Source organism: Suricata suricatta, chromosome 13, assembly GCF_006229205.1.
Source record: "Suricata suricatta isolate VVHF042 chromosome 13, meerkat_22Aug2017_6uvM2_HiC, whole genome shotgun sequence".
Taxonomy (NCBI): Eukaryota; Metazoa; Chordata; class Mammalia; order Carnivora; family Herpestidae; genus Suricata; species Suricata suricatta.
In genome coordinates, this window is record NC_043712.1 from 42,409,553 (window position 1) to 42,432,896 (window position 23,344).

The 23,344-nt window shown below is 42.7% G+C and overlaps 1 protein-coding gene across 2 annotated transcripts in view; it reads right to left on the reverse strand.

Annotated features, from left to right (window-relative positions):
* Positions 1–6,051: 6,051 nt before the first annotated feature.
* The window catches only part of TEK (TEK receptor tyrosine kinase), a 103,700-nt gene continuing 86,407 nt past the window's right edge, over positions 6,052–23,344 (reverse strand). For both annotated transcript variants that reach the window (XM_029920923.1, XM_029920922.1), the window contains exons 15-23: positions 22,531–22,741; positions 20,045–20,155; positions 17,162–17,352; positions 16,429–16,542; positions 11,791–11,861; positions 10,728–10,768; positions 9,717–9,813; positions 7,834–7,933; positions 6,052–7,044 (exon numbers count right to left, since the gene is read on the reverse strand). In XM_029920923.1, coding sequence (XP_029776783.1) covers positions 6,970–7,044; positions 7,834–7,933; positions 9,717–9,813; positions 10,728–10,768; positions 11,791–11,861; positions 16,429–16,542; positions 17,162–17,352; positions 20,045–20,155; positions 22,531–22,741 — 1,011 coding nt within the window. In that variant the 3' untranslated portion in view covers positions 6,052–6,969. The remainder of the gene's footprint in view (positions 7,045–7,833; positions 7,934–9,716; positions 9,814–10,727; positions 10,769–11,790; positions 11,862–16,428; positions 16,543–17,161; positions 17,353–20,044; positions 20,156–22,530; positions 22,742–23,344) is intronic.

Below are 23,344 nucleotides of genomic sequence, written 5' to 3' on the forward strand. Positions count from 1 at the left end.
TTTTGGTTTTCTTCTTCAATATTACTTTGGCTATTTGGGGTCTTTTGTGGTTCCATACTAATTCTTAGATAGTTTGTTCTAGCTCTGAGAAGAATGCTGGTGCAGTTTTTATTGGGATTGCATTGAAGTGTAGATTGCTTTGGGTAATGACATTTTAACAATGTTTATTCTTATCCATGAGCATGGAATGTTTTTCCATTTCTTTGTGTCTTCTTCAATTTCCTTCATAAGTTTTCTATAGTTTTCATCGTACAGGTCCTTTACATCTTTGGTTAAGTTTATTCCTAGGCATTTTATGGTTTTTCATGCAATTGTGAATGGGATCAGTTTCTTGATTTTTCTTTCTGATGCTTCATTTTTGGTGTATAAAAATGCAACCAATATCTGTACATTGATTTTGTACCCTGTGACTTTGCTGAATTCATTGATCAGTTCTAGTAGGCTTCTGGTGGAGTCTGTTGGGTTTTCCAAGTAGAGTATCATGTCATCTGTGAAAAGTGAAAGTTTGACTTCTTCTTTGCCAATTCTGATGCCTTTTATTTCCTTTTGTTGTCTGATTGCTGATGCTAGGACTTCCAGCCTATGTTAAACAGCAGTGGTGAGAGTGGACACCCTTGTCATGTTCGTGATCTGGGAAAGCTCTCAGTTTTTCCCCATTGAGGATGATATTAGCTGTGGGCTTTTCATAAATGGCTTTTATGATGTTTAAGTATGTTCTTTCTATTTCAACTTTCTCCAGGGTTTTTATTAAGAAAGAATGCTGTATTTTGTCAAATGCTTTTACTGCATCTATCAACAGGATCTTATGGCTTTTATCTTTTCTTTTGTTAATGTGATGTATCACATTAATTGATTTGGGAATACTGAACCAGCCCTATAACCCAGGATTGATTATGGTGGATAATTCTTTTTATATGCTATTAATTCAATTTACTAGTATCTTGTTGAGTATTTTTACATCTGTATTCATTAAGCATATTGGTCTGTAGTTCTCTTTTTTTGGTGGGCCTCTGTCTGGTTTGGGAATCAAAGTGATGCTGCCTTCATAGAATGAGTCTGGAAGTTTTCCTTCTATTTGTATTTTTTGGAATAGTTTGAGAAGAATAGATATTAACTCAGCTTTAAATGTCTGGTAGAATCCCCCAGGGAAGCCATCTGGCCTCAGGCTCTTATTCGTTGGGAGATTTTTGATAACTGATTCCATTTCTTCACTGTTTATGGATCTGTTCAGATTTTCTATCTCTTTCTGTTTGAATTTTGGTAATGCATGTGTGTTTAGGAATTTGTCCATTTCTTCTAGGTTGTCCAGTTAGTTGGCATACAACTTTTCATAGTATTCCCTGATAATTGCTTGGAATAGAGCCATTTTCATTTGTGACTTTGTCTATGTGAGTGCTCTCTTTTCTTTCTGAGGAGCTTAGCTAGAGGTTTATGAATTTTGTTTATTTTTTCAAAAAACCAACTCTTGGTTTCATTGATCTGTTCAACTGTTTTTTTTATTCTATATTATTTCTGCCCTGATCTTTATTATTTCTCTTGTTATGCTGGGTTGGGGTGCTTTTGCTGCTGCCCTTCTAGTTCCTTTAGGTGCTCTGTTAGATTTTATATTTGCTCTTTTTCTAGTTTGTTGAAATAGGCCTGGATTGCAATATACTTTGCTCTTAGGACTGCCTTTGCTTCATCCCAAAGAGTTTGGACTATTGTATTTTCATTTTCATTTGTTTCCATATATTTTTTAATTTCTTCTCTAATTGCCTGATGTATTGGCCCAATCATTCTTTAACCTCCATGTTTTTTCAGACTTTTTCCTGTGATTGGTTTCAAGTTTCATAGCATTGTGATCTGAAAATGTGCATGGTATGATTTTAATTCATTTATATTTATGAAGGGCTGCTTTATGACCCAGTATGTGACCTATCTTGGAGAATGTGCCATCCGCACTTGAGAAAAAAGTGAATTCCCTAGCCTCAGGATATAGATTTCTAAGTATATCTGTCAAATCCATCTGTTCCAATGTGTCATTCAGGTCCATTGTTTCTTTAGTGATTTTCTCTCTGGTTGATCTATTCATTGCTGTAAGTGGAGTATTAAAATCCCCTGTGATAAGCACATGCTTATCCATAAGATTGTTTCTGTTTGCAATTGTTTTATGTATTTCAGCGCTCCCAAATTTGGCATGTACAAGTTTATAATTGTTAGTTCTTCCTGATAGAGAGACCCTGTAATTATTATATAATGTTCTTCATCTTTTGTTACTGCCTTTAAAGTCCAGTTTGTCCGATTTAAGTGTGGCTACTCTGGCTTTCTTTTGACTTCCAGTCAAATGATAGATATTTCTCCATCCCCTTACTTTCATTCTGAATGTGTCTTCAGGTCTAAAATGAGTCTCTTGTAGACAGAAAATAGATGGATTTGGTTTTTTTTTTTTTTTACCCATTCTGTTACCCTTTGTCATTTGGTTGGAGCATTTAGTCCATTTACATTCAGTGTTATTATTGAAAAATATAGGTTTAGATTCATTGTGTTCTCTGTAAGGTTCATGCTTGTAGTGGTGTCTCTGGTACCTTGTATTCCTTGCAACATTTCCCTCATAGAGTCCCTTTTAAGATTTCTTGTAGGGCTGGTTTGGTGATGATGAATTCTCTCAATTTTTATTTACTTGAGAAAACCTTTATCTCTCCTCCTATTTTGAATGACAGGCTTGCTGGATAAAGGATTCTTGGCTGCATACTTTTTCTGTTCATCACATTGAAGATTTTTTCCTGCCATTTCTTTCGGGCCTGCAACCACTCTGATAGGTTTCCCTTTGTATGTTAGGGCCCTTTTAGCCCTAGCTGCTTTCAGAATTCTCTCTTTATCCTTATATTTTGCCAGTTTCACTATGATATGTCATGCCTAAGGTAGATGCAAGTTATGTCTGAGGGGAGTTCTCTGTGCTTCCTGGATTTCAATGTGTTTCCTTCCCCAGATTGGTGAAGTTTTCAGCTATAATTTGATCATGTACCCCTTCAGGACCTTTTTCTCTTTTCTTCTTCAGGAATTCCTGTGATACAAATATTGTTCCATTTGATTGTATCACTCAGGTCTTGAATTCTCCTTCATGCTCCTAGATAAATTTCTTTCTTTTTCTCAGCTAGCTTTTTTTCTATAATGAATTCACCTACTCTCTCGGCCTCTTCAATCCATGCAGTGGCCACCTTCATTTTATTACGCACCTCATTTATAGCATTTTTTAACTTGTCACAGCTATTTTGAAGGTCCTTAGTCTTTGTATCAATAGCTTCTCTGATGACTTCCATGCTTTTTTCACTCCCAGTGATTAATTTTATGACATTTGTTCTAAATTCATGTTGTGTTATGTTGTTTATATCTGTTTTAAGCAGTTCTGTGGCTGTGACTTCTTCCTGGAATTTTGTTATTGGAGAGTTCTTCATTTTGGCTAGCTTTCTGTCTCTTGTCAACTTTAAAAGCTCATTATGCACCTGCTAGTACTGCTATATTAAAGGAGGCTCCTTGACTGTCCAGGGCCTGTCCATTCAGGAAGTGTTCTTTTAGTGGTGTCTTGGTTTCTCTTGTGCCTTTGGTTATTTTATTCCTCAGTGATATTTGGGACTCTCCACCATGTGTAATTTGGTTTGTTTCTTAAGGTAGCCCTGAAAAGGAAAACAGACAAACACACAGGAAACAAAAGCACGCAAATGCACAAACAAAGCAAACCAAAAGGGGAAAGAAAAGAAAAAAAAAAGGGAGGGAACAAAACAACAAAAGACAAAGAACAGTCTAAAAGCTAAAACCAGCAGTGGGGAGAGAGAAGAATGAGATAAAGGAAAATATATCTGGCAAGAATTGGTCTAATTATAACAATGCAGCAATGTTGGTCTTTTCTGGGCATGGTGCGGTGGCGGGGGGGGAGGAGGAGAAAAAGAAAAAAAAAGGCAGCTCTCTAGCACAGATGGGCGTGGTTTGGTGTAGGTATGTCTCAGGCTGCTCCCCCAGGCCCCACCTTGATAGTTGTGGGGAGAAGAATGGCATGCCTTTTTGACCCAGTCCACTCTTTTGGGTCCAATCTCCCTGTGCTGTGGGAGGGCCAAGTTGTATTTTCCAAGCCCCGCCTCATTTCCAAATCCTAGTCCACGCACTTTAATGAAAATGCCTGAGAGGAGATGTACTCCTGCAGGCCAGGCGGCTTCCTAGCCCAAGATCAATCGAGTAGGAGGGTAGGGAGCAGTTTCTCCTGGTGCGCCTGGGATCAGGGTGCTGATCCCAAGGAAAACGCACCAGCTAAAGGGGATGGATCTCTCTCCCTGTGTGCTGTGGGTACAGATGGGATGATAGGATCCCTCTCTGTCCTGGGCCGAGATTTTTCTCTTCTCTAGAGACAGCGCTATGAGCATTTTCAGCCTCTCTTTCTCTTCCCCTCGTCTCTCTACAGCTCTGCGTGCTCCCCGATGCTCTGCACAGAAAGTGACTCCTCCCCTCCAAGCCTCCCGTCCTGGCCCATTTTTATCTTCCCCAGTTCACACTCACTCACGCACCTATGAGGCTTTCTTTGTGGACTTCTGTCTTTCACTCTTGTAGAACAGAGTATTGTGGCTTCAGTCCTTCTTAGCTTGATAGATGCGGGCAGGTGAAAATACAGAGCTCCCTACTTCTCCACCATCTTGTCCCCTCTCTGGAACGTGGTTTCAAGTTGAAGCAGTGAGTCCCTGACTTCCATAGAGGTCATATCTCAGGTTGCGTACATTTCTTTATCCTCTCTAAATACCTAAAGCCGTCTTTACATAATACACAGAATTTTTTTAGGTCTCTTATATAAGTACAATAGGTTTTCCTTATGAAGTAAATGTAAACTTTTCAGTGTCAATGAAGATTTAGGTCATTTGGCTATTACATAATGTGTTCTTATTCTAACGCGTAATATTACCTGATTTTAATTCATAACTTCATTTTTCTAAGGCAGCGTCCTATGAATCTTCCAAACACACCACATTCTAACCTGTGTTCCCAATAGTGGAATTATTTTTAATTCCTTTAAGGAGTTAGCTCCTCCTTTCTTAATAGCTTTTCAAGAATCTGGAAACTACATGACTTAATTCAGTTTGATTACCTTACGTATTAACCTTCAATATTAATGTTGCTAAAATGCTACAAAACTACAAAGGTTTCTTTGCCAGTGGTACAGGTGCATCAGAGTAATCAGTATTGAGGCCTCTATGCCAGAAGGACATCAGTTGCCTGTGATGATTGAGGGCCTCAAACGTATTTCAGGTTTGATGCCTTAGCATTTTAAGTTATAAATAAACTTTAATAATAATCACTCTTTTTCTTACTATCCCAAATCCATCTCTCTTGTCATGTACTTGATGTGAAAAAATTACATATTACTTAAATTCATAGCGATAAAAATTTGAATTAAGAAGGTCAAACTATTATATGGGGCAGGGGGGAACCCTTAATGTTTGTTCCAAAGTCAGATGCAAAATTTTAATATCTTATTTGCATTTTTAGGTCATCCTTGTTCTGGTTCATTTCCACATACTGTACATTCAAGCTAGGAGTTGTCAGGAGTAGATCTACAGCATTTGGGTAAAAAACAAAAGAAACTATTTGGACCCATTTTTAAGGGCTCTTCATTTGAGTCTCTACATTAGTTGATTCATGGCATGCTGGCAGCCTGGCTTTTTCTGATTCTGCTTGAATATACTCTGGTGAAGAAAATCTTTGCTTCTGAAGCTGTGGAAGGCTATAGTATCTAAATTCATAAGGTAGATTAAGTGGCAGGACTATGGTACTTTATGCTGTATGTTGTACTATTTAACACTGCAATAGTTTCTATGCCCTCAGCTGGAGGTATATGGTTCCGGTGCAAGAAAATGGACTAGACTGAATACTTCTAGATGTTTCCAATCCTGGGAGCTTGAGATCCCCTATCTGGCAGAGTACCCACCCACTACTCTACATGGGTCTTACTGACAAGTTCAAGGACAGTGACTTTAAAGTATAATAAAGATGTTTGTCAATACCTATGAGAAACATTACTAGACAAAAAAAGTGGGTAGGCAAGACATTTATTCACTTACTGTATGACCTCAGTGCAACATGTGCCTACAATATAAACTGTAAACTCACAACTGATCAACACTGAAACTTTACAACGTGAAATACATGTAGGGATGTTTAGTGGATACAAATGTCACAAGTCTCCCAAATGGAACTCCAGGCTTCTTATTTCAATTTCTTAAAATACACAAATCCATGTTACCAGAGAAACTAAAACTAAATCTCATTAATTTGTCAAACTTCTACTTCTCTAAAAATTCTTAGACTTGTACAGAATGAGATTTAAGCTTACTTTTAGATGTTAGCATTCTGGATTGACTTGAGGGGTCTGGAAACACATGACAAAGTTGACAAATGACCAAGTGGGATGGCTTCTACACATAAGGGAGAAAGTTTAGAGAAGGATCTCATTTAAATGTTCACCTCTATCCTGATAGAACTAAGGTATTTCCCCCACTTCTCTTTCCTGGGCTATCAGGGCCGGGGTTAGGTTTACTAACAAGATCTTTCTTCTACAGAGCCAAACATTTTATAGCATTCACTATGAAGGTAAAGATCAAAAATACCCAGGATGATAATGAGTTATGCATTATCGTAATTATACTCACACACCTTCCTATAAAGTCCATATTTTTAGAAAAATATATTATTGCATATGAAACCACAAACAGGCATTCTGATTTCAGCACATTCTTACTCAAAACAGTATATACAGTCCTATGAGAGTCAAAGTGTACTATAGATACACACACAGGGGGTTCTGTGGTAAAGTCCCAGACATACAGTAATGTATATACATGTTTATGTTCTAGGTCACCTCTCTTGGCACAGTCTTGCTTGCTTTCTTGGCATCAAGGGTCTGTTATGCCAATGGAGGGAGACAGAACATACAGGCGGGTGGAGTTGCTTCTAGGCTGCTTCCTCAGCAGAGCAGTCGATCCCTGCGTAGGCAAACTTCTCATAAAGCGTAGTGTTCACGTAAGTCTACAAGAGCAAGGGTGGGTCAGAGACACCAGTTCCCCCAGGACTGCCTCCACACGTGGCACTTAACAGTCATACCCCAGCTCCCTTAACGTTTCAAGGAGTAGGTACCTGGGGGACATTTTTGTCCTCAGTTCCCATGTGTATTTGACAACTTTCTTCCTGAAATGCACCCCTCGACCTCAGCAGGTAAGATTTCATCATCTCTCTGTGTCCCCAGCCACTTTTTGCTGTCTCTTCATGTCCCTCCTAAAACATCCCATTCTCTACAGATCCTTTCTCTGCTCCCATCTCCCTGTGGGTGGCCTCCCCCACATCTCTGGTTTCGGTACCACTTGGGTTGGGGTGACTTGCACTCTGTCTCCCCCACCTAGACTTGTCTTTTCCACCTCATAGCAGTGTAGCCAACCACCTGCTGGACTTTTATAGAATTCCTGCCCCTCCCCCATAAGAACTCTATTATCTATTGGCTGCGTGTCCTTGGACATATCACTTTCACCTCTTTGTGCATATTTCTTCTACAAAATTAAAGGGTCAGGCCAAATTACTGATGAGGTTTCTTCTAGCTCACGTGCTAATTCTATCTGTTCTACCACGTGTGCCTATCTTTTACAGAACTCTTATTACCTCTGAAATTGTAACTTGCTCAAAGTTAAGGGCCAAGTCTTTTATGTTCCTCTAATACAAATGGCTATGCCCAGAAATACTTGTTGACATGTAGCAGCCATTTTTTTAACCATAAAGCGCACATGAGGAGCTCTGACTCGAGCCTGACCTGAACCCCATGCTCACCTTGCGTTCTTCTAACATCCTGTTTAAGGACACCAATATCTGGGCAAATGATGGCCTCTCGTAAGGCTTCTCCCTCCAGCACTGTCTCATTAGATCATACCTTTGGAAACAAAGAGTTAAGCGGTTAACTCTATGACTGTGCTTCAGACCTGGGCATGACCTGGTGTGGAGTATGGAAGAAAGAGAAAGTAGCCATTCAATACATGGTCATTACGCCTAAACAGCAGCACGGAGTACAGCACTGAGTTTCTATCAGGCCTCCCACCTCCCTCAAGTCCCCCTTTCTTCTGCCAGCAAATCTAGTGCCTCCCTGAGTACCATTCCCATAGGATCTTGGTCTCAGCTCTTCTGATTATCTGGAAAGAATTGAGTTATGTGTTTAGGGCAACACACCCCTTGGAATACTGTATCTCTCAAAATGTTATTTCATTAAAAAAGTGGTTCCATGCTTCAATAAATTTGCAAAGTGCCACATGTTACACCTCCCTCTTAGGGATTAGCAGAGTAGAATCTTGAGAGGTCTTGCCATTAAAAACAAAAAACTTGTTTAACCTGACTTAACACAGAATTTCCCAAGGTGACCACAGAACACCTTCCCTCTACTATCATTTATTTACCTCTTGCACGTGCATGAACACAGTCTGGGAAGCACTAGTCTAAGACAGTACTTTCCCAAATGTGGTCCGAACCACTTGCATTATTAAAACGTGGACTCCTGGTACCACCTCCCCTTCCCCAGAGTTATAGAACCAGTGTCCGAGTGGGGCTCAAATTTTCACACTGGGAACAAGTGCCTCAGGGGAACCTATGTGCACAGAAGTCCATCAACCTAGCGTGGTCTAGGTTTATGGCCTCTTGTACCAGTACCATAATTAATAGCACTCTTTCGTAGACATGGCTAGGTTTGGACAATACATTCTTTGCTTGACCTAGAGCCTTGTGCTTTCACATCATGCCAGTTAGGCATCAGCTAACTCAGATACTTTCGAGAATCGTGGTTTCACAAAAGCTAATAATTCTTCCCCTAATTCTTACTCCTGGAAAATAATCCTTGCAGAAGAGAGATTCTGTGACCCCCCCCAAAAAATCTTTCTTTCTAATGTCAAAGCCCTAAAATCTCTGTCCCCAATGTTACTCTCAAGGTTTCCTACATTTATTCATAAATAATCTCATGAATTGGTTTCAGATCTTTTCTGCATTTGTTTCCTTTCATTCCAGCCTTCCTGATAATCATCACCTTAAATTCCTCCTGGAATTCTGTGCCTAGAAAGTACTCAGTTCCCTGCCCGTTACAGAATGGTGTTAGTTTAAGGGACTCCCCTTCTTTTTAGGGGGGTTATTTAGGATCTCACGTGTGCATGTACAGGTATACATACACACATGTGTGCATAAATCAGGTAACCCCTTCATTAGAGTCACTCTGTCCAAGAGACACACAGGGGAGGATTAAGATAAAATGGCCCCAGGGTATGCAATGCCTGGGTGGCTCATTCAGTTAAGTATACAACTCGATTTTGGCTCAGGTCATCAATCTCAAAGTTCATGAGACTGAGCTCTATGTCAGACTGTGCTATCAGTGTGGAGCCTGCTTGGGATTCTTTCTCCCTCTCTCTCTGCCTCCCCACTCACTCTCTCTAAAAATAGACAATTTTTTTAATGTTTATTTCTTTTTGAGAGAGACAGAGACAGAGTACAAGCAGGGAGGTGCAGAGAGAGGTGGAGACAGAATCCAAAGCCATCAGCATAGAGCCTGATGCAGGGCTTGAACCCACAAGCTGTGAGGTCACTACCTGAGCCAAAGTTGGACATTTAACTGACTGAGCCACCCAGATGCCCCTACATAGACACATTTTTTACATGGCCCCAGGGTGCAGCTGACTTACACCTCATCATCACAGTTCAGAGGCTTCTCCAGTCTGTAGCCCTGGGGCAGCTTCTCGTACAACTCTGCGCAGGTCATCCCGCAGTAGGGGGTGCCACCTGGAAGACAGGAAACCGGGTTGTCCTGAGGCCCTCTGGTGAGCACAGTGTCTCCTGCCCCGGGCCTCTTGAGCCGAGAGACTAGGAGAAAGAGGGCACGTCAAGAGAGGATGCACACCCAGTGTAATCTTCCCCTCTGAGCAAACCCCCCCCACATCACCGCTGGACATACGCCCCCAACAGTGTACGGCCATTCCATCAGTGGACAGATCCAGAAGAGGGCTCCTTGCTTCCAGTGCGGTTTCTCTTCCCTGAGTCGGCCTTCCCACAACTGACTCCTCTACTGTACTAATGGGATGTAACTTTTTCCTATTTGGAAGTCCACAGTCAGGTTTTTGCAATTCCTATTTTATCTATAATCTGTACTGCCCAATGTTAATTCTAAAATGTACATGTGTATTATAGAAAACTTGGAAAATACAAAAAAGCATGAAGAAAGCAAACAATATTTGTATTCCTTTCCTGTGGAGTCCTTTCAGGTTTTTCATGTGTAACATGTAGAACATTTATAAAATGGGATCACAGTGTAAGGAAATTTCTGGGTTTGGGCATGCATGTTTTCACATGCTATTAAATGGTCTTCAAAAATCACTTTTCATGGCTGTGTAACATACCATATTAAAGTTGTAGAAGTGAACTTATAACAGTTCTGTGACATCTCTGTACAGAGAAACTATAATGAAGCTCACAGCCACCAGGTCCTTAGTATTAAATATGACATTAGACACAGGGCTCTCAAAAAGAGAAACATGGGAATCAACACACACACGGAAACCCATCAAGTTCTATTTCCCAGTCCCATCTGGTGGTGCCCCAGAAAAATGGCCCCCGTGGAATCCCACAGTGAGGGAGCACGGGAGGGGTCCACTCTCACTGTCTGGAGTCTCGCCCCATAGACACACATGGATACTCACCTAAGCTAACGATCTCCCACAGTAACACTCCGTAGGACCATCTGCAGGAGACACATTAGGGAAACCAGTAGTCAGCAAAGAGGTTGACCAGTCAATCTTCTGCCTCAAAAGTAAGGGTGACTGACAGCTTGCCAGAAAAGGAAATGTTAAATGTGTGTTCCCCAGGAGAGGGTCTTGTACGTGACCTGTCCTTATCTCCTCTTAAGCCAAGGGAAGGATCCTAACAGGGAAACAGTATCAGAGCCCCCACTCACTTTAGGTGGAGATCACAAGCGGTACTGAGGGAAGCAGGTGCAATTCTAAGCCGACAGACTGGAGTTAAATCCCAGCTCTGCCACCTGACACTCTTCTGACCTGGGACAAGTTACGGAACCTCTTGAAGCCTCTAGGTGTCTTCTGAAAGTGGGAACACCAATTGCCACCTCAAAGTTATTCATAAATGATGAAAGAGAACATACACAAGGCAACTTGCACACAGTGAGGACACAGTTCTTGCCAGTCCCCTGCCCTTCCCATGGAACAAGCTAAACTCCCTGGACAAGTCATCTCAAGCCTCAGGCCTCAGTGTTCCCCCCGTCAATGGTCAGGAGGCAAGATGGCCTAAGTCTCACTCCCAGCCCTCCCTTCACCACCAGCTTGAGATTTGTCTCTGTTGGCTTGTGAGCAGACATTGTCCCTTGATCTGGCCTGTCTTTTGTCCCAGCCACATCTGACCCCCAGCAGCTACTGTGAACTGCCTCCCACTGTTCTGGGTTTTGTGTGCTAGAGTCGGTCTGGGAAGTGGAGTCACAGGAATGCTCTGTATGCCCCTTGCTCCTCTGGAGATGGAGAACCACTTCTCCTTGACAGGAGGAAACCCACAGCCTGTCACCAGTGATCTTACATCACACCCTGAACACTGTCTACACTGAGCCTTCGTCTGTAGCCTCCAAATTTATTTCTTGGGCTTACTACCTGTATTCCACAGATGGACATGATAGTCCTGCTTTGCTTTAAGACCTCTGTCAGTTGCTTATTTTTCTAGGAGAAAAAAATATCCCTCAACAATAAAAGGCTTACTCACACATCACTGTTGGTTGTGTACACACTGTAATTTAGTGACTCGATTGCCATCCAGCGCACCGGGAGCCTTCCCTGGAGAGAACAAAGTGAGACGCCACTTAGGCATGACAGGGACCCTTCCCCAGGCTCACAGCTTGTCCGGAGCTGGGTTCACTCAAGCCCACAGGGAACTGTGTGTGGAATTCCCCACACGTAAGGTACAGCACAGTCAGAAGCTGCTGTTTGTATATGTCCCACACACAAGAGTGTTCTCCAAGCCAAAGATGTGCAAGGAGTGTAAGTCCTGCTGACCTCAAGAATTCCCTACCATGGTTTTGTATAAAGAAAAATATTATACGTGGGTATGTGTGTCTGTGTGTGTGGATGGATGTGTGTATTTTTCATAGGCATTTGATTCACTTTGTAGCTCTCAGAGGCACTCAGAGCTTTGAACGAGGAGAGAGGCAGAGCAACCGAGAAACTGCAATGTTGAAAAGGCTCAGGTGATGTGAGGTGGCCAACTGCGGCTGGAAGAGATGGGGAGGATTTCCAGGTAAGGGGACACGTGAGCTTGGTTCTGTGTGTGCAGGCGTCCTCAGGTGGGTCGGGGAGAGCATTTCCGGCCAAAGGGAAGGTGTGCATGCACATTAGTGGAGGAAGAAATAACCTCCTATCGATGCAGTTACACTGACTTGAAGACAGGATGAGACACACTCGTTTGCCCTCTGGGGGCCTGACCCTGACTCCATCCAGGTTGTTCCCAATTTTTTCAAGCATTTATTCTTTTTTGAGAGAAAGAGTGTGGGTGGGTGAGAGAGGGGCAGAGAGAGGGAGACACAGAATCCAAAACAGGCTCCACACTCTGAGCAGCCAGCACAGAGCCTGAAGCAGGGCCCAGACTCACAGACTGTAAGATCATAACCTGAGTCGAAGTCCGACACTCAACTGATTGATCACCCAGGCGCCCCAAGGTTGTCCCCATTTCTTTAAGTCCAGCCTGGGGAAAACGGATGGAGACTGGACATTGGGAAGTTTAGCTTCTAAATTTTATTCCTAGTTTTGCTGTGATTTTGTGCTCCCTTCCCATCAACCCTCCCCAGGAATCATAGAAGCCCTACTGAGAGAGGGATGCCTTCCTCCTGGGGATCTGGCCGGGCCCTAACAGTGGCATTTCAGCCTACAGCAGCCAGGAGGTGAGGCAACATCGAGTATTTGGGGATCCTCTCAGTCCCCCCTGAAATGGGAGCAGGCATTCTCCTAGACCCCCCATCTTGAGATCAGTCATGCCCTTGACCCCAAAACTACCCCTGAAGATGCCATTGTCTTTTAGGTCTTTCTGAAGTAGAGATATTCTGAAGCTCATTCTGACCCTAACTCCCAATTGGTACATTAAGGTTCAGTTATAAAACTACCTCTTTGCAAACCTACATCTTTAGTGTGATCCCCAATATTCACTCCGTGCACACCTCATCGACATTTTCTGTCTTACTTTTATGTACCTGCTAGCTTCTGACCTCATGCCTCCAAATTACTAATTCCCATGTGCACTTTTTTTATTATTCTCATTTGACTTCTTTTGGATCTGTCCATTTCCATCTGTCACTCTTGCTCCCTCCCTGGGTTCAGGCCACCATCTTTTGTTACCTGATGACAAGCTCTTAACTGATCTTCTTGCTTCAGAGTTTCAGTCCCTAAGGATCAGTTCTCTGCACCAAGGCCAAACTAATGGCTCACAATGGCAAAGCCAAACAAGTAGGTTTTTTTTTTTAAGTTTTTCAATGTCCCTATTGTCCCAAGATCTCAAGTCCTTAGCTGAGACCAAAATCTTTAACTGGAATTCAAGAATTTTCAAGAAAGCCATATCCCTGTGGGGTGTGTGGTTGGCTCAGTCGGGTAAGCATTCAACTTCAGCTCAGGTTATGATCTCATGGGTTCTGACTCCACACAGAGTTCACTGTTGTCAGGTAGAGCCTGCTTCAGATCCACTTCCCCTCTCTCTCTTTTATCCCTCCCTTTCTCTCTCCCTCCCTTCCTCCCTCCCTCTCCCTCCCTCTCTCTCTCAAAAATAAACTTTAAACAAAAGAAGACCTTATCCCCATTTCCTCTTCCCACCTTGAATTTTAATTCTTCTCTCTTTTCTGCATTACATTCCAGCCATACTGACTTGTCTCCCAAATGTTTCATACTTTTTTCATATATTTACGGCACCTTCCAATTCATTCTCATATCTTCAGTATCTATTTAACATTTGTAAAACACAAGAGTAAGCCTCCTCCAGGGAGCCCCTCATGATTGCCCACAGGCTCAGTTCAGTGTGCTTCCTCTGTGTCCCCATATGCACTCCTCCTCTGTGTTTTCCTTGCCCTCAGCACATACCAACTCTCTTTCATTATGAATCAACTATTTTTCATTATTAATGAACTGTTTGTTCATTATGCATCTGAGCTCTTTAAAGGTGGAGGTTGTCCCAATCTCTGTTACCCCCAAAACTAGCACAGGATTGAAACACTATAGTCATAAAGACACTGATGATGAGGGGTTGGATTTATCAATGATAATAAAACCCCAAATCACTTAGTACATTAGTTTGCAACATTTCCAATATTAGCCTCACCCTAGGGACTTAAAACACACACACACACACACACACACACACACACACACACACACACACACACACCCTCTCTCTCTCTCTCTCTCTCTCTCTCTCTCTCTCTCTCTCTCTCTCATAAAAATTAATGTAGGAGTCCCACCTCAGGACAACTGAGTCATGGTATATTAGTATGTATATAATATTTAAGCAGTAGGACTCAGCATCTGTATTTATTAAAAGCTCCCCAGATGATTCTGAGGTGCAACTGGAATGGAAAATCTCGAGTTTAAACAGTAGTCCAGAGAAGGTTGCCGCTCTGCCCTCTGGTGGTGACTTGCCACGCTGCACCCCTCTTGCAGGGAGCTTCTCTCCATTCCCTCTCCTTCTCAGTGCCTGAGGGCCAACATCTTTCCTCCCAGGCCCCATGCTGCTACAGGACACTTCCCCAAGCCACATCCAGCAGACCGTTAAGTTCTGACCCATCTAAGTGCTCTGCCTCTCTAACCATTTCTCTTAAGCTCTTCAAAACGGCAGAAATAGCTGCCCTTTATGCAAACCAGCATTCTCGCTGGGGATCTGAGGACAGCATCCAAATAAAATATGCAGGTTGTAGGACTAAACTTCGGCAGTGCCTCCACAGCCTCACTGAGGGCACCACAGCCCCAAACACCAGAGAGACGCAAGGAAAGGGACTCTGTGAAGGAGACAGCAAGCTTCCGGAGGCCCAGGAGGCGGAGTAAATGGGTGAGGGGTAGGGCCTGCTTCCTTAAGATAAGCCCCGCCCCTCAGCAGAGAAGCTTGTGCTTTGAGTCAGGCAAATTCAGAAAAGCTTAGAGAAAATCATATTGTGTGCATGAGAGCCAACCCTCAGGGAGGCGCCCAAGTCTTCTGGAAGTGTTGATGTTGTTGGTAAGCATCCAGGGTCCCACTGGATGTGTGTTACCGGAAAGGGAACTGGAAAGATGTAAAATACTTACGTTCACTGTGATAGTAACTATGTAAAAATATGTATGTGCAAGGCAAGAAGTAAAAAATGAAAAATAAAATGTGTTAAGATAGTGAACTCTGGGTCATTTCCTTTTTGAAACATTCTTGAATATTTTTTGTTATCTTGTCAGTAACTAAAATATTTTTTAAAAAGAACCTGAAAAAGAGGATCACCACAGAAGCCTGAGCCTTGCTGAGGCAAAGTGCTACCCACAGCGGGACCCTGTGAAAACCGCAGTGGTTCCAGGAAAGCTGGGCCCAAGTAATGGCCACCAGACCTAGGAAAGAGGGAGCCATAACCACAGGGATAGAGCCACCAAACACATGTGACAATACAGGATTTGTCAGCCCCAAGGCCCTGCACATGGAGACCCTGGGAAAGCGGGGGGGGGGGGGGGGGGGCGCCATGCTGTCCTCACATCCCTGGAAGGGGCGTTTCCAGGGAGTATGGAGGGCACCAAAGGCTGACTGAGTCCAGCTTTTCTCCTTCTGTGGCGAGGTTCTCCTGGGATCTTGTACTTGAAGATTAAATATTACTGCTTGGTCATTAGGTAAATGTGGACTTAAAGTGGACTTAGAGACGTAGTGGAGAACTTTTGATAAAGAGGAAAATCTTCTATGGGCCTTAGAAGTTAGGGATTTCTCTATAGGGCCTCTTTGTGAGGTAGGAACCTCATTAATTTCTTTCCTGTACATTTGGAAAGTATGTTAAATGTCTTTTGTGCCCCTCCTATGCTTACTGTGCACGAAAGGGGTTTGAAGGAGCTGCTCAGAGGTTTCTGAGTGAGACACTTAGGGGTCCTGCCTGGATGGAGACCTGAACTCTGTACCACGAGGCCTATGTGTTCAGTCACTTGGCCACACATGACTGCGGCTTCTTCACTGGCAAATACAGCACCCTCGCTCATGTTAGCAATCAAACCCCAGAAAGGATGTGTGCCAGGCCAGGGAGCTATCTACTGGGGTACACAGCCAGGTGCCTGAGTCACCAAAAAAACAATGGCATTCCAAGAGAAGGGCTATCAGGAGAAGGAGGGTGCCCTGGGGACAATGTTCTCAGTGTCTATGTTCTGAACTTACCATTGTCTTTTTCACGTATACTTCTTGACCTCGGGACAATCCAAAATCTGCTATTTTGGCTACATAGTTTTCACCAACTAAAATGTTCCTGGCAGCCAGATCCCTGTGGATAAACTAAAATTTAAAAAAATTAAAAACATCATGTGTTTTCAGCATTTCTGGTTTTTCACTTCATCCTGCTGGCACAAAGCCACTGGGGCAAGACCTTTGAGAAATAGAGAAGACAGGAATTCAATTCCCTTAAAGTTCCTCTCTAAAATGCTCAGCAGATTTGGCCAAATGACCCATCATGCTTTGGGAGAAGCATTTCAGGGGGAAAGGAAAGGAGAGGATAGGAGAGGGGAGGAGAGGGGTGGGGAAAGGAGGGGAGGGGAGGAAGAAAGAAAGAAGAGGGAAGGGAAGGGGAAGTGGACAGGGAAGGGGAAGGGAAGAGAAAAACCAGGTCACTAAATTTTCCTTTGCTATCATGCATCATTTGGATCCAAACGAAGATAAGATCAGTTCACGCTCCTCACCAAATGCATATGCTGACATTCACTAAATACACTTATTGTCAGTGTCTGGCATTGATTTCTATATAAATAGAATAGTAACAAAGAGATTAAAATTAGGGTGATCATTAGAGGAATTAAAGGGGGGAGGTTGACTGGAAAAATGTAACAATTTAGCTCAAATCTGAGTCCAGAGAGAATTTCAAAGGAAAGATGTCCAAAGCAAGGTCCTCACAACACACCTGTTTTTGGCTCAAGTAGTCCATGCCGCGGGCCACATCTGCCGCGAAATGGAGCAGCTGCTGGGAGGACAGCGTGGAGGCGGTGCTGTTGGCGATGGCGAAGGCAGGATCAGTCTCCAGCACTCGGCTCTTGCGCAGAAAATCCAGGAGATTTCCATGGGGAGCATATTCAATGGCCAGGTACAGGTAGCCTGCGGGGAAAGGGAGACACCACCTCAATGGCCCTCAGCAGCGCTGAGATTTCAGCGCTATGGCCTCGGGAATGGCTTGTAACACTTGGTATCTAAAAGCAACACGTCAGGGTACCTGGGTGTCTCAATCAGTTAGGTGTCCAACTCCTCATTTCGGCTCAGGGCATGCTCTCACATTTCGTGAGTTCGAGCCCTGTGTCAGGCCCTGCGCTGACAGCGCGTCGCCTGCGTGAGATTCTCTCTCCTTCTCTCTATTTTTCTTCTGCTTGCCCTCTCTCTCTCTCAAAATAAATAAATTAACATTAAAAAAAAAAAAAAAGCAATACGTCTAGCAGTACCAACCTTGGGAACACTGGCAACAGAACGGAGAGAAGTTCCATGCTTCTGCCTTGCTTGAAGGGCACCACGCTGGAACTCAGGGTCCCCTCTTTCCCACCCCCTCCCACCTCCCCCCACGTGGAATTAACATAGAGGCTTCCGGAAGGCCAGTGCCTATAGTAAGATCTAGGACAGCTAGTCTGCACCACCTTTTTGATTATTCAGTACTGATGGAGAACTAATATGAGCTAGGCGTGTTATTCCAGTCTGTCTCAGACTTCTCTGGAGGTTGTTAAAATAAATAAATAAATAAGTAAATAAATAAATAAATAAATAAATAAATAAATAAATAAAAGGAAGCATCCATGGCAGGAGGACCTGTACCAGGTAACTCTGTCTCCTGCTTCTACTCCTCCCCTAAAACTCCTGCTACGCCACCATATTGCTCATCAGCTCACTGGTCAGCAGAGTCTGAGGTCAGAGACGGCATTTTGCTTAGAGAAATCAGAAAACTCAGACCAAAAAAAACAAAACAATAGGCCCTAGAAGAAACGATGGTCTGTTGTCTTGGTCTAATTCCAAATTGTTTTCCTTTTTTTTTTTTTTTTTAAATAAAATTAATCTTCTTTCATCAAAACACTGATCTTTAGAGTCAATGAAAAGTAGAGTGGTTTTACTGTCTTTTAAAGATACATTTTTTGGTGTACCATTTTTTACATTTAAAATGTCAAATGAATTTGAACTTCAAAGACATTCTAAGAAACTGAAATTCTGGGAAAAAAATAATAAAAGCCTAGCCCTGTAGCATGTAGCACTGTAAGGCAAGAGATGCCTCAACGCTTTCTCACTGCCTCACTGAACTATAAATTTTAAGAGCCAACCAATTATGTGCTAAGGTGATGACAGAGCAAAAATTGAAAAGATACATATTTTTCTGTTGGTGGTAGTTACTTTTTTTTTTTTTAACTTTCATTTACTGCTGTCCTATGCTGACTACTGTTTTCAGGAAATAACTCAAAAATCAATGTCATTACTTCATTATTGAACTTAAGGGACATGATCTGGCTTTCAGAATTACACCCTTATTGGATCACAGCATGATATATTGTTTGAAGCCCCAGTATTTTTAGTTTAATAAATTGAGGAAAAGGAAGTAGTCTCTCTTCTGTTGTTAGTGTTTGTGCCTCAGAGTCAATAAGAGGTTGTCAAGTTTGTAAATAATTACTGTGTGGAGCTTTTTTGTGGGAGGAAACTTTTCCATGAGGAATTAAATTTAAGCATAGATTCAGAATTATAAACCCAGGTAGGATGCAGAGGTAAACCCATAGAAGTACTCAGTAATATCTAAATTAATAATGTAAGTTGAACTTTAGAGTGTATAGAGTATGTATGACAGGGGTGCCTGTGTGGCTCAGTTAGTTAAGCATCCGCCTTCAGCTCAGGTCATGATCTCACAGCTCGTGGGTCTGATCCCCACGTTGGGCTCTGTGCTGACCACTCAGAGCCTGGAGCCTACTTCTGATTCTGTGTCTCCTTCTCTCTCTGCCCCTCCCCTGCTCATGCTCTCTCTCTCTCTCTCAAAAATAAATAAACATTAAAAAAAATAAATATGTACAACATAAGATAGTTATAAAGCTCCACCATAATTGTACCAGTAATTGTTTTGGAAAAAAATAAAGTTCTATTAGATATAAGCTAATTACAATTACTATTATTTTATCCTAGCCCTTACTGATGTTTTCCTATTACAGTAGATTGTTGGCATTCGTGGATTTAACATTCAGAGTATCAGTGTCTTGGGTTTGGAGGAAAAAACATAGACAATTCAGAAGAGCCAATGCACTTCACCCTTCCTGATGCTGAAGGCTCCCCCAACCCACCTAGCTGAGGAAACCCCAGATCAGCAAGGATGAGAGTGGACAGCAACCATGGGTACTTTGAGCAGTAATGGCGAACCACAGTAGAAGGCCAAAGATCCAGCCTTGGGACCTACCTCCAAAAAGCTGCCAAGCCTCATCACAAGCTATAAATGGTGCTAGACATTTGGAATCAAATTGCAACTTTAAAAAAATGGGTAGCTCCAAAGAGGGAAAGAGAGTTGGGGAGAGAGGGACACAAAACTTGAGAGACTATTGAATATTGAAAATGAACTGAAGGTTGAAGGGGAAGAGGGAGGGGGGAAAAGAGGTGGTGGTGATGGAGGAGGACACTTGTGGGGAAGAGTACTGGGTGTTGTATGGAAACCAATTTGACAATAAACTATTTATTAAAAATGAGTAGCATTTTTAAAATTGTTATATTTACTAATTTCGATATGGAATGTGCCTGTTTAAAAAAAAATTCTGGCAGGAAAGACAGTAAAAGAGATTCTTACCACGATGTTCACATGCTCCCAAGAGATTGATGATATTTGGGTGGTGGCCAAGTTTACATAGAACCTCCAGTTCCCCAGCAAAGTCCCTGTGGTCATCTTTGGAGGCATATTCTGGGAATAAAGCCAAGAGTTGTGATCTCTCGCTGTTAGATCTCTTTAGAAACAACTGACCCTTCTCACTCCCCAGGACCTTCAGAGGTACTTAGTCACCATCAGCTCTGGAAAACTGTATAGAAATCAGAGAGTACTCTAGGAAGAGTACTTGGTACCACTGCACTTTGGGCGGACACCTCTTTGTTGCTGGGAGCTGTCCTCAGCACAGTAGAATGTTCAGCAGCATCTCTGGCCTCTACCCACTAGATATCAGCAGCCCAACCAAAAATGTATTCAGACATTGCTCAATGCCCTCCGCAAGGGGCAAACCACCCCTGGTTGAGAACCACAGTTCTCAAGTTTTCTTCTTTAAGCTCTCAAACACCCAGTGAGATGACCTGGCAGAGATGGAACCGCCTCTACTTTAGACTTCAGCTGTTCTGGCTGAAGCTGCTGTCCAGCAACAAATGTGCTGAGAAACAGAACCAAAGCTTCAGTACAACAACACTGGGAATGCACCCACCTTCCTTCATTATAATACTTTTAACCTGGTTTTCCACAAACAAGTCCTGTTTTTAAAAAAACAACCCTCAAATCCAATGGCATTCTGTGGAAGTTGCTTGATAGTCAGGAAACTGAACTGTATTTGTTTTTCTTCTTTTCATCCTGTCTTTCCATTACCACTTGGATTAGAGGAAGAACCACCAGGTACTAACCAGGCTGAAGGAAGGCTCAATGTGATCAGCCTTGATTGGTGACAGAGCACTATTATGTTTGGCTTTTTTTCTTTTTTGAAAAATAATGTTGGGTAGCAAAGGGGATGGGTGGCATTTGGTGGGTGCTGGTGGCCCAGTGCCTGCCTGAACATCCTTGGAAATTACAGAAATGTTTCATATGGGCTGAGGGTACACATAAAACTAGCTAATAGGCAATCCCAAGTCAGATACCCTGTTCATACCACAATAAGCCTGTGGTTTGATGCTTTGGGAGCATATTTAAAATGAAGTTCTTTATAATGACTTTATAATACTTCAGTATCTGTCCTCCTTTGGATGCATCATTCTCCTTGCAGACATTTTCTGCCCTGGTGCCCCATTAAGCTATTTTACCTCTTTGTATGGGCATGAGACCATCAGGTTCAGATCAGACTTTAAAAGCCCTGATTTTACAAGATTCTACACCATTTCTCCTCATACTATTCTTACTAACCCCCTGTAACTAAAGTAGCAAATCAGAAAAGAGATTTCTGGATGCTAAGCAAGATTGTGTGTGTACATGTGTATGTGTGTGTTTGAAATATACTACTATCTCTAAGCATTGACACTATTTCATTTTGTTTTCTGTCAACACTGCTGCAAAGAGCAGTGATGACTTAATGAGATTTGGGGTTAATTCCACTCTTGTGCTCAATATTGCTGTCAAAGAGGAAAACCCAACAGCAACCTTAGAGAGCCCGTATGGTGAAGCTGACCCACAACAGTACTTAATTATATCCCTGCTCTGACACGCAGCTTTCCGCGCCCTGATGCTATAAAAGCCGCCCTGTAGTTTCTCTAATAAGCCATGCATGACCTGTCGCTTCTCACAGAAGAGACTACAGCTAGTACTGCTAGTGAACTAGACCTTCTGCCTTCTCAGATGTTTATTAGCCATCTTGTTAGATGGGTAGGCACCAAGCAGTCTTGATATGAACACGACTGGAAAATACTTCATTCTTATGACCTTAGATCAGTGGTTTTCAAACTTGAGGGTACAGAAGAATCAAGAAGCATGTTTGTTGAGAACACAGATTCTCATGTGTCACCCCAGAAACTCAAATACAGTAGATCCAGCAATGGGAGAAGCCAAATAGATGTCTTTCTGACAATGTCTCCAGGAATTCTGATGCAGATAATCCCTGAAGATGGTGGTTTGCAAAGTGTGGTCTCCAAACCTTGACATCAGCATCACCTGAGAACTAAATAGAAATACAAATCCTCTGGCCATGCTCCAGATTTCCTGAGGTAGAACCCAGAGTGGGCCCCAACAGTCTGCTTTTAACAAGGCTTCCAGGTGATCGTGATGCATGCTCAATTTTGAAAACCACTGCATTAAGAAAAACACCAACGCTCCCCCAAAAGTGAGCAGTGTGTGATAGGGAATCTGTACTCTCACATCATAACAAGTCAAGACAGTGGCATTTAAATAGTTCATGCCTTCATGTTTATGTTCTGACCCTGTCACCAACTGACCTCAAAGGAAATACCACCTGCAGTTGCACAGAACAGCTATCTCTGACATCATGCCAATTTTTTTGTTTAAATAATGTAAGAGCATAGAGCAAAGATTCAACAGGAAGTCAAGTTTTCTCCCCACCCAAGTGAAATGCTGACTTGATGTGGCCAAGCACTGACCTTTCATTCTCTTAATGGCAGCGTCCATCCGTAAGCCATCCTTCTTGATGCGCGCCTTAAGAACCTGGCCAAAGTTACCCTCCCCGATCACATCTTGAAATTTGATGTCATTCCAGTCAAGCACTGGATAAATTGTAGGATCTGGGTTGTTTTTGGCCTTCCTGTTCAGGGCCAAAGTTCCTGAGTTGAACTGCACAGCTGGTTCTTCCCTCTGGAGAAAACATTTTTTAAAGGTTTTATGTCAGGATTTTTCATAATTCTGGCATGCATAACTACTTCTGGTTTGTATCCATACCAGGTGAAACAAGAAACTAGTTCTAGAATGGAGATGGAAACAGGTTTCATCTAACAGGCTGTCTAGAGCCTCATGGGAAAATTCCAGGCATCAGGGGGAAGACATGCTGCAATTGATTAGCAGTGTCTGCAGAGAGCAAGGCAGCGGGGAATAACAGCAGGAATGCCACAGGATGGCACATCCCTGAGTTAGTCACACTTGAGTTTCTACTGAGCTGTGAAATAAGCAGGTACTCAGTTCTTGTTTGGAAAAGAACACAGAGATCCTATCTGGGGCAGTAAGAGGCCATGCCACCATGAGAGCTTTTCTTGCTTAGTCTTGATCTATTCTTAACTCTTACTCACTCACTCTGGCTTATCCTAAACTTTAGAACCTCTCAAGCCCACTCTGTAGCAGGTTCTGGCCCCAGGATGACAGAGGCTTACAGCAAAGCCCAACACAGCATCACCTTTTCTCTTGAGTTTGAGAGGCTGGCACATATAAAGACAAAGCAACAATACCATAGGAGCTCCCATGGCC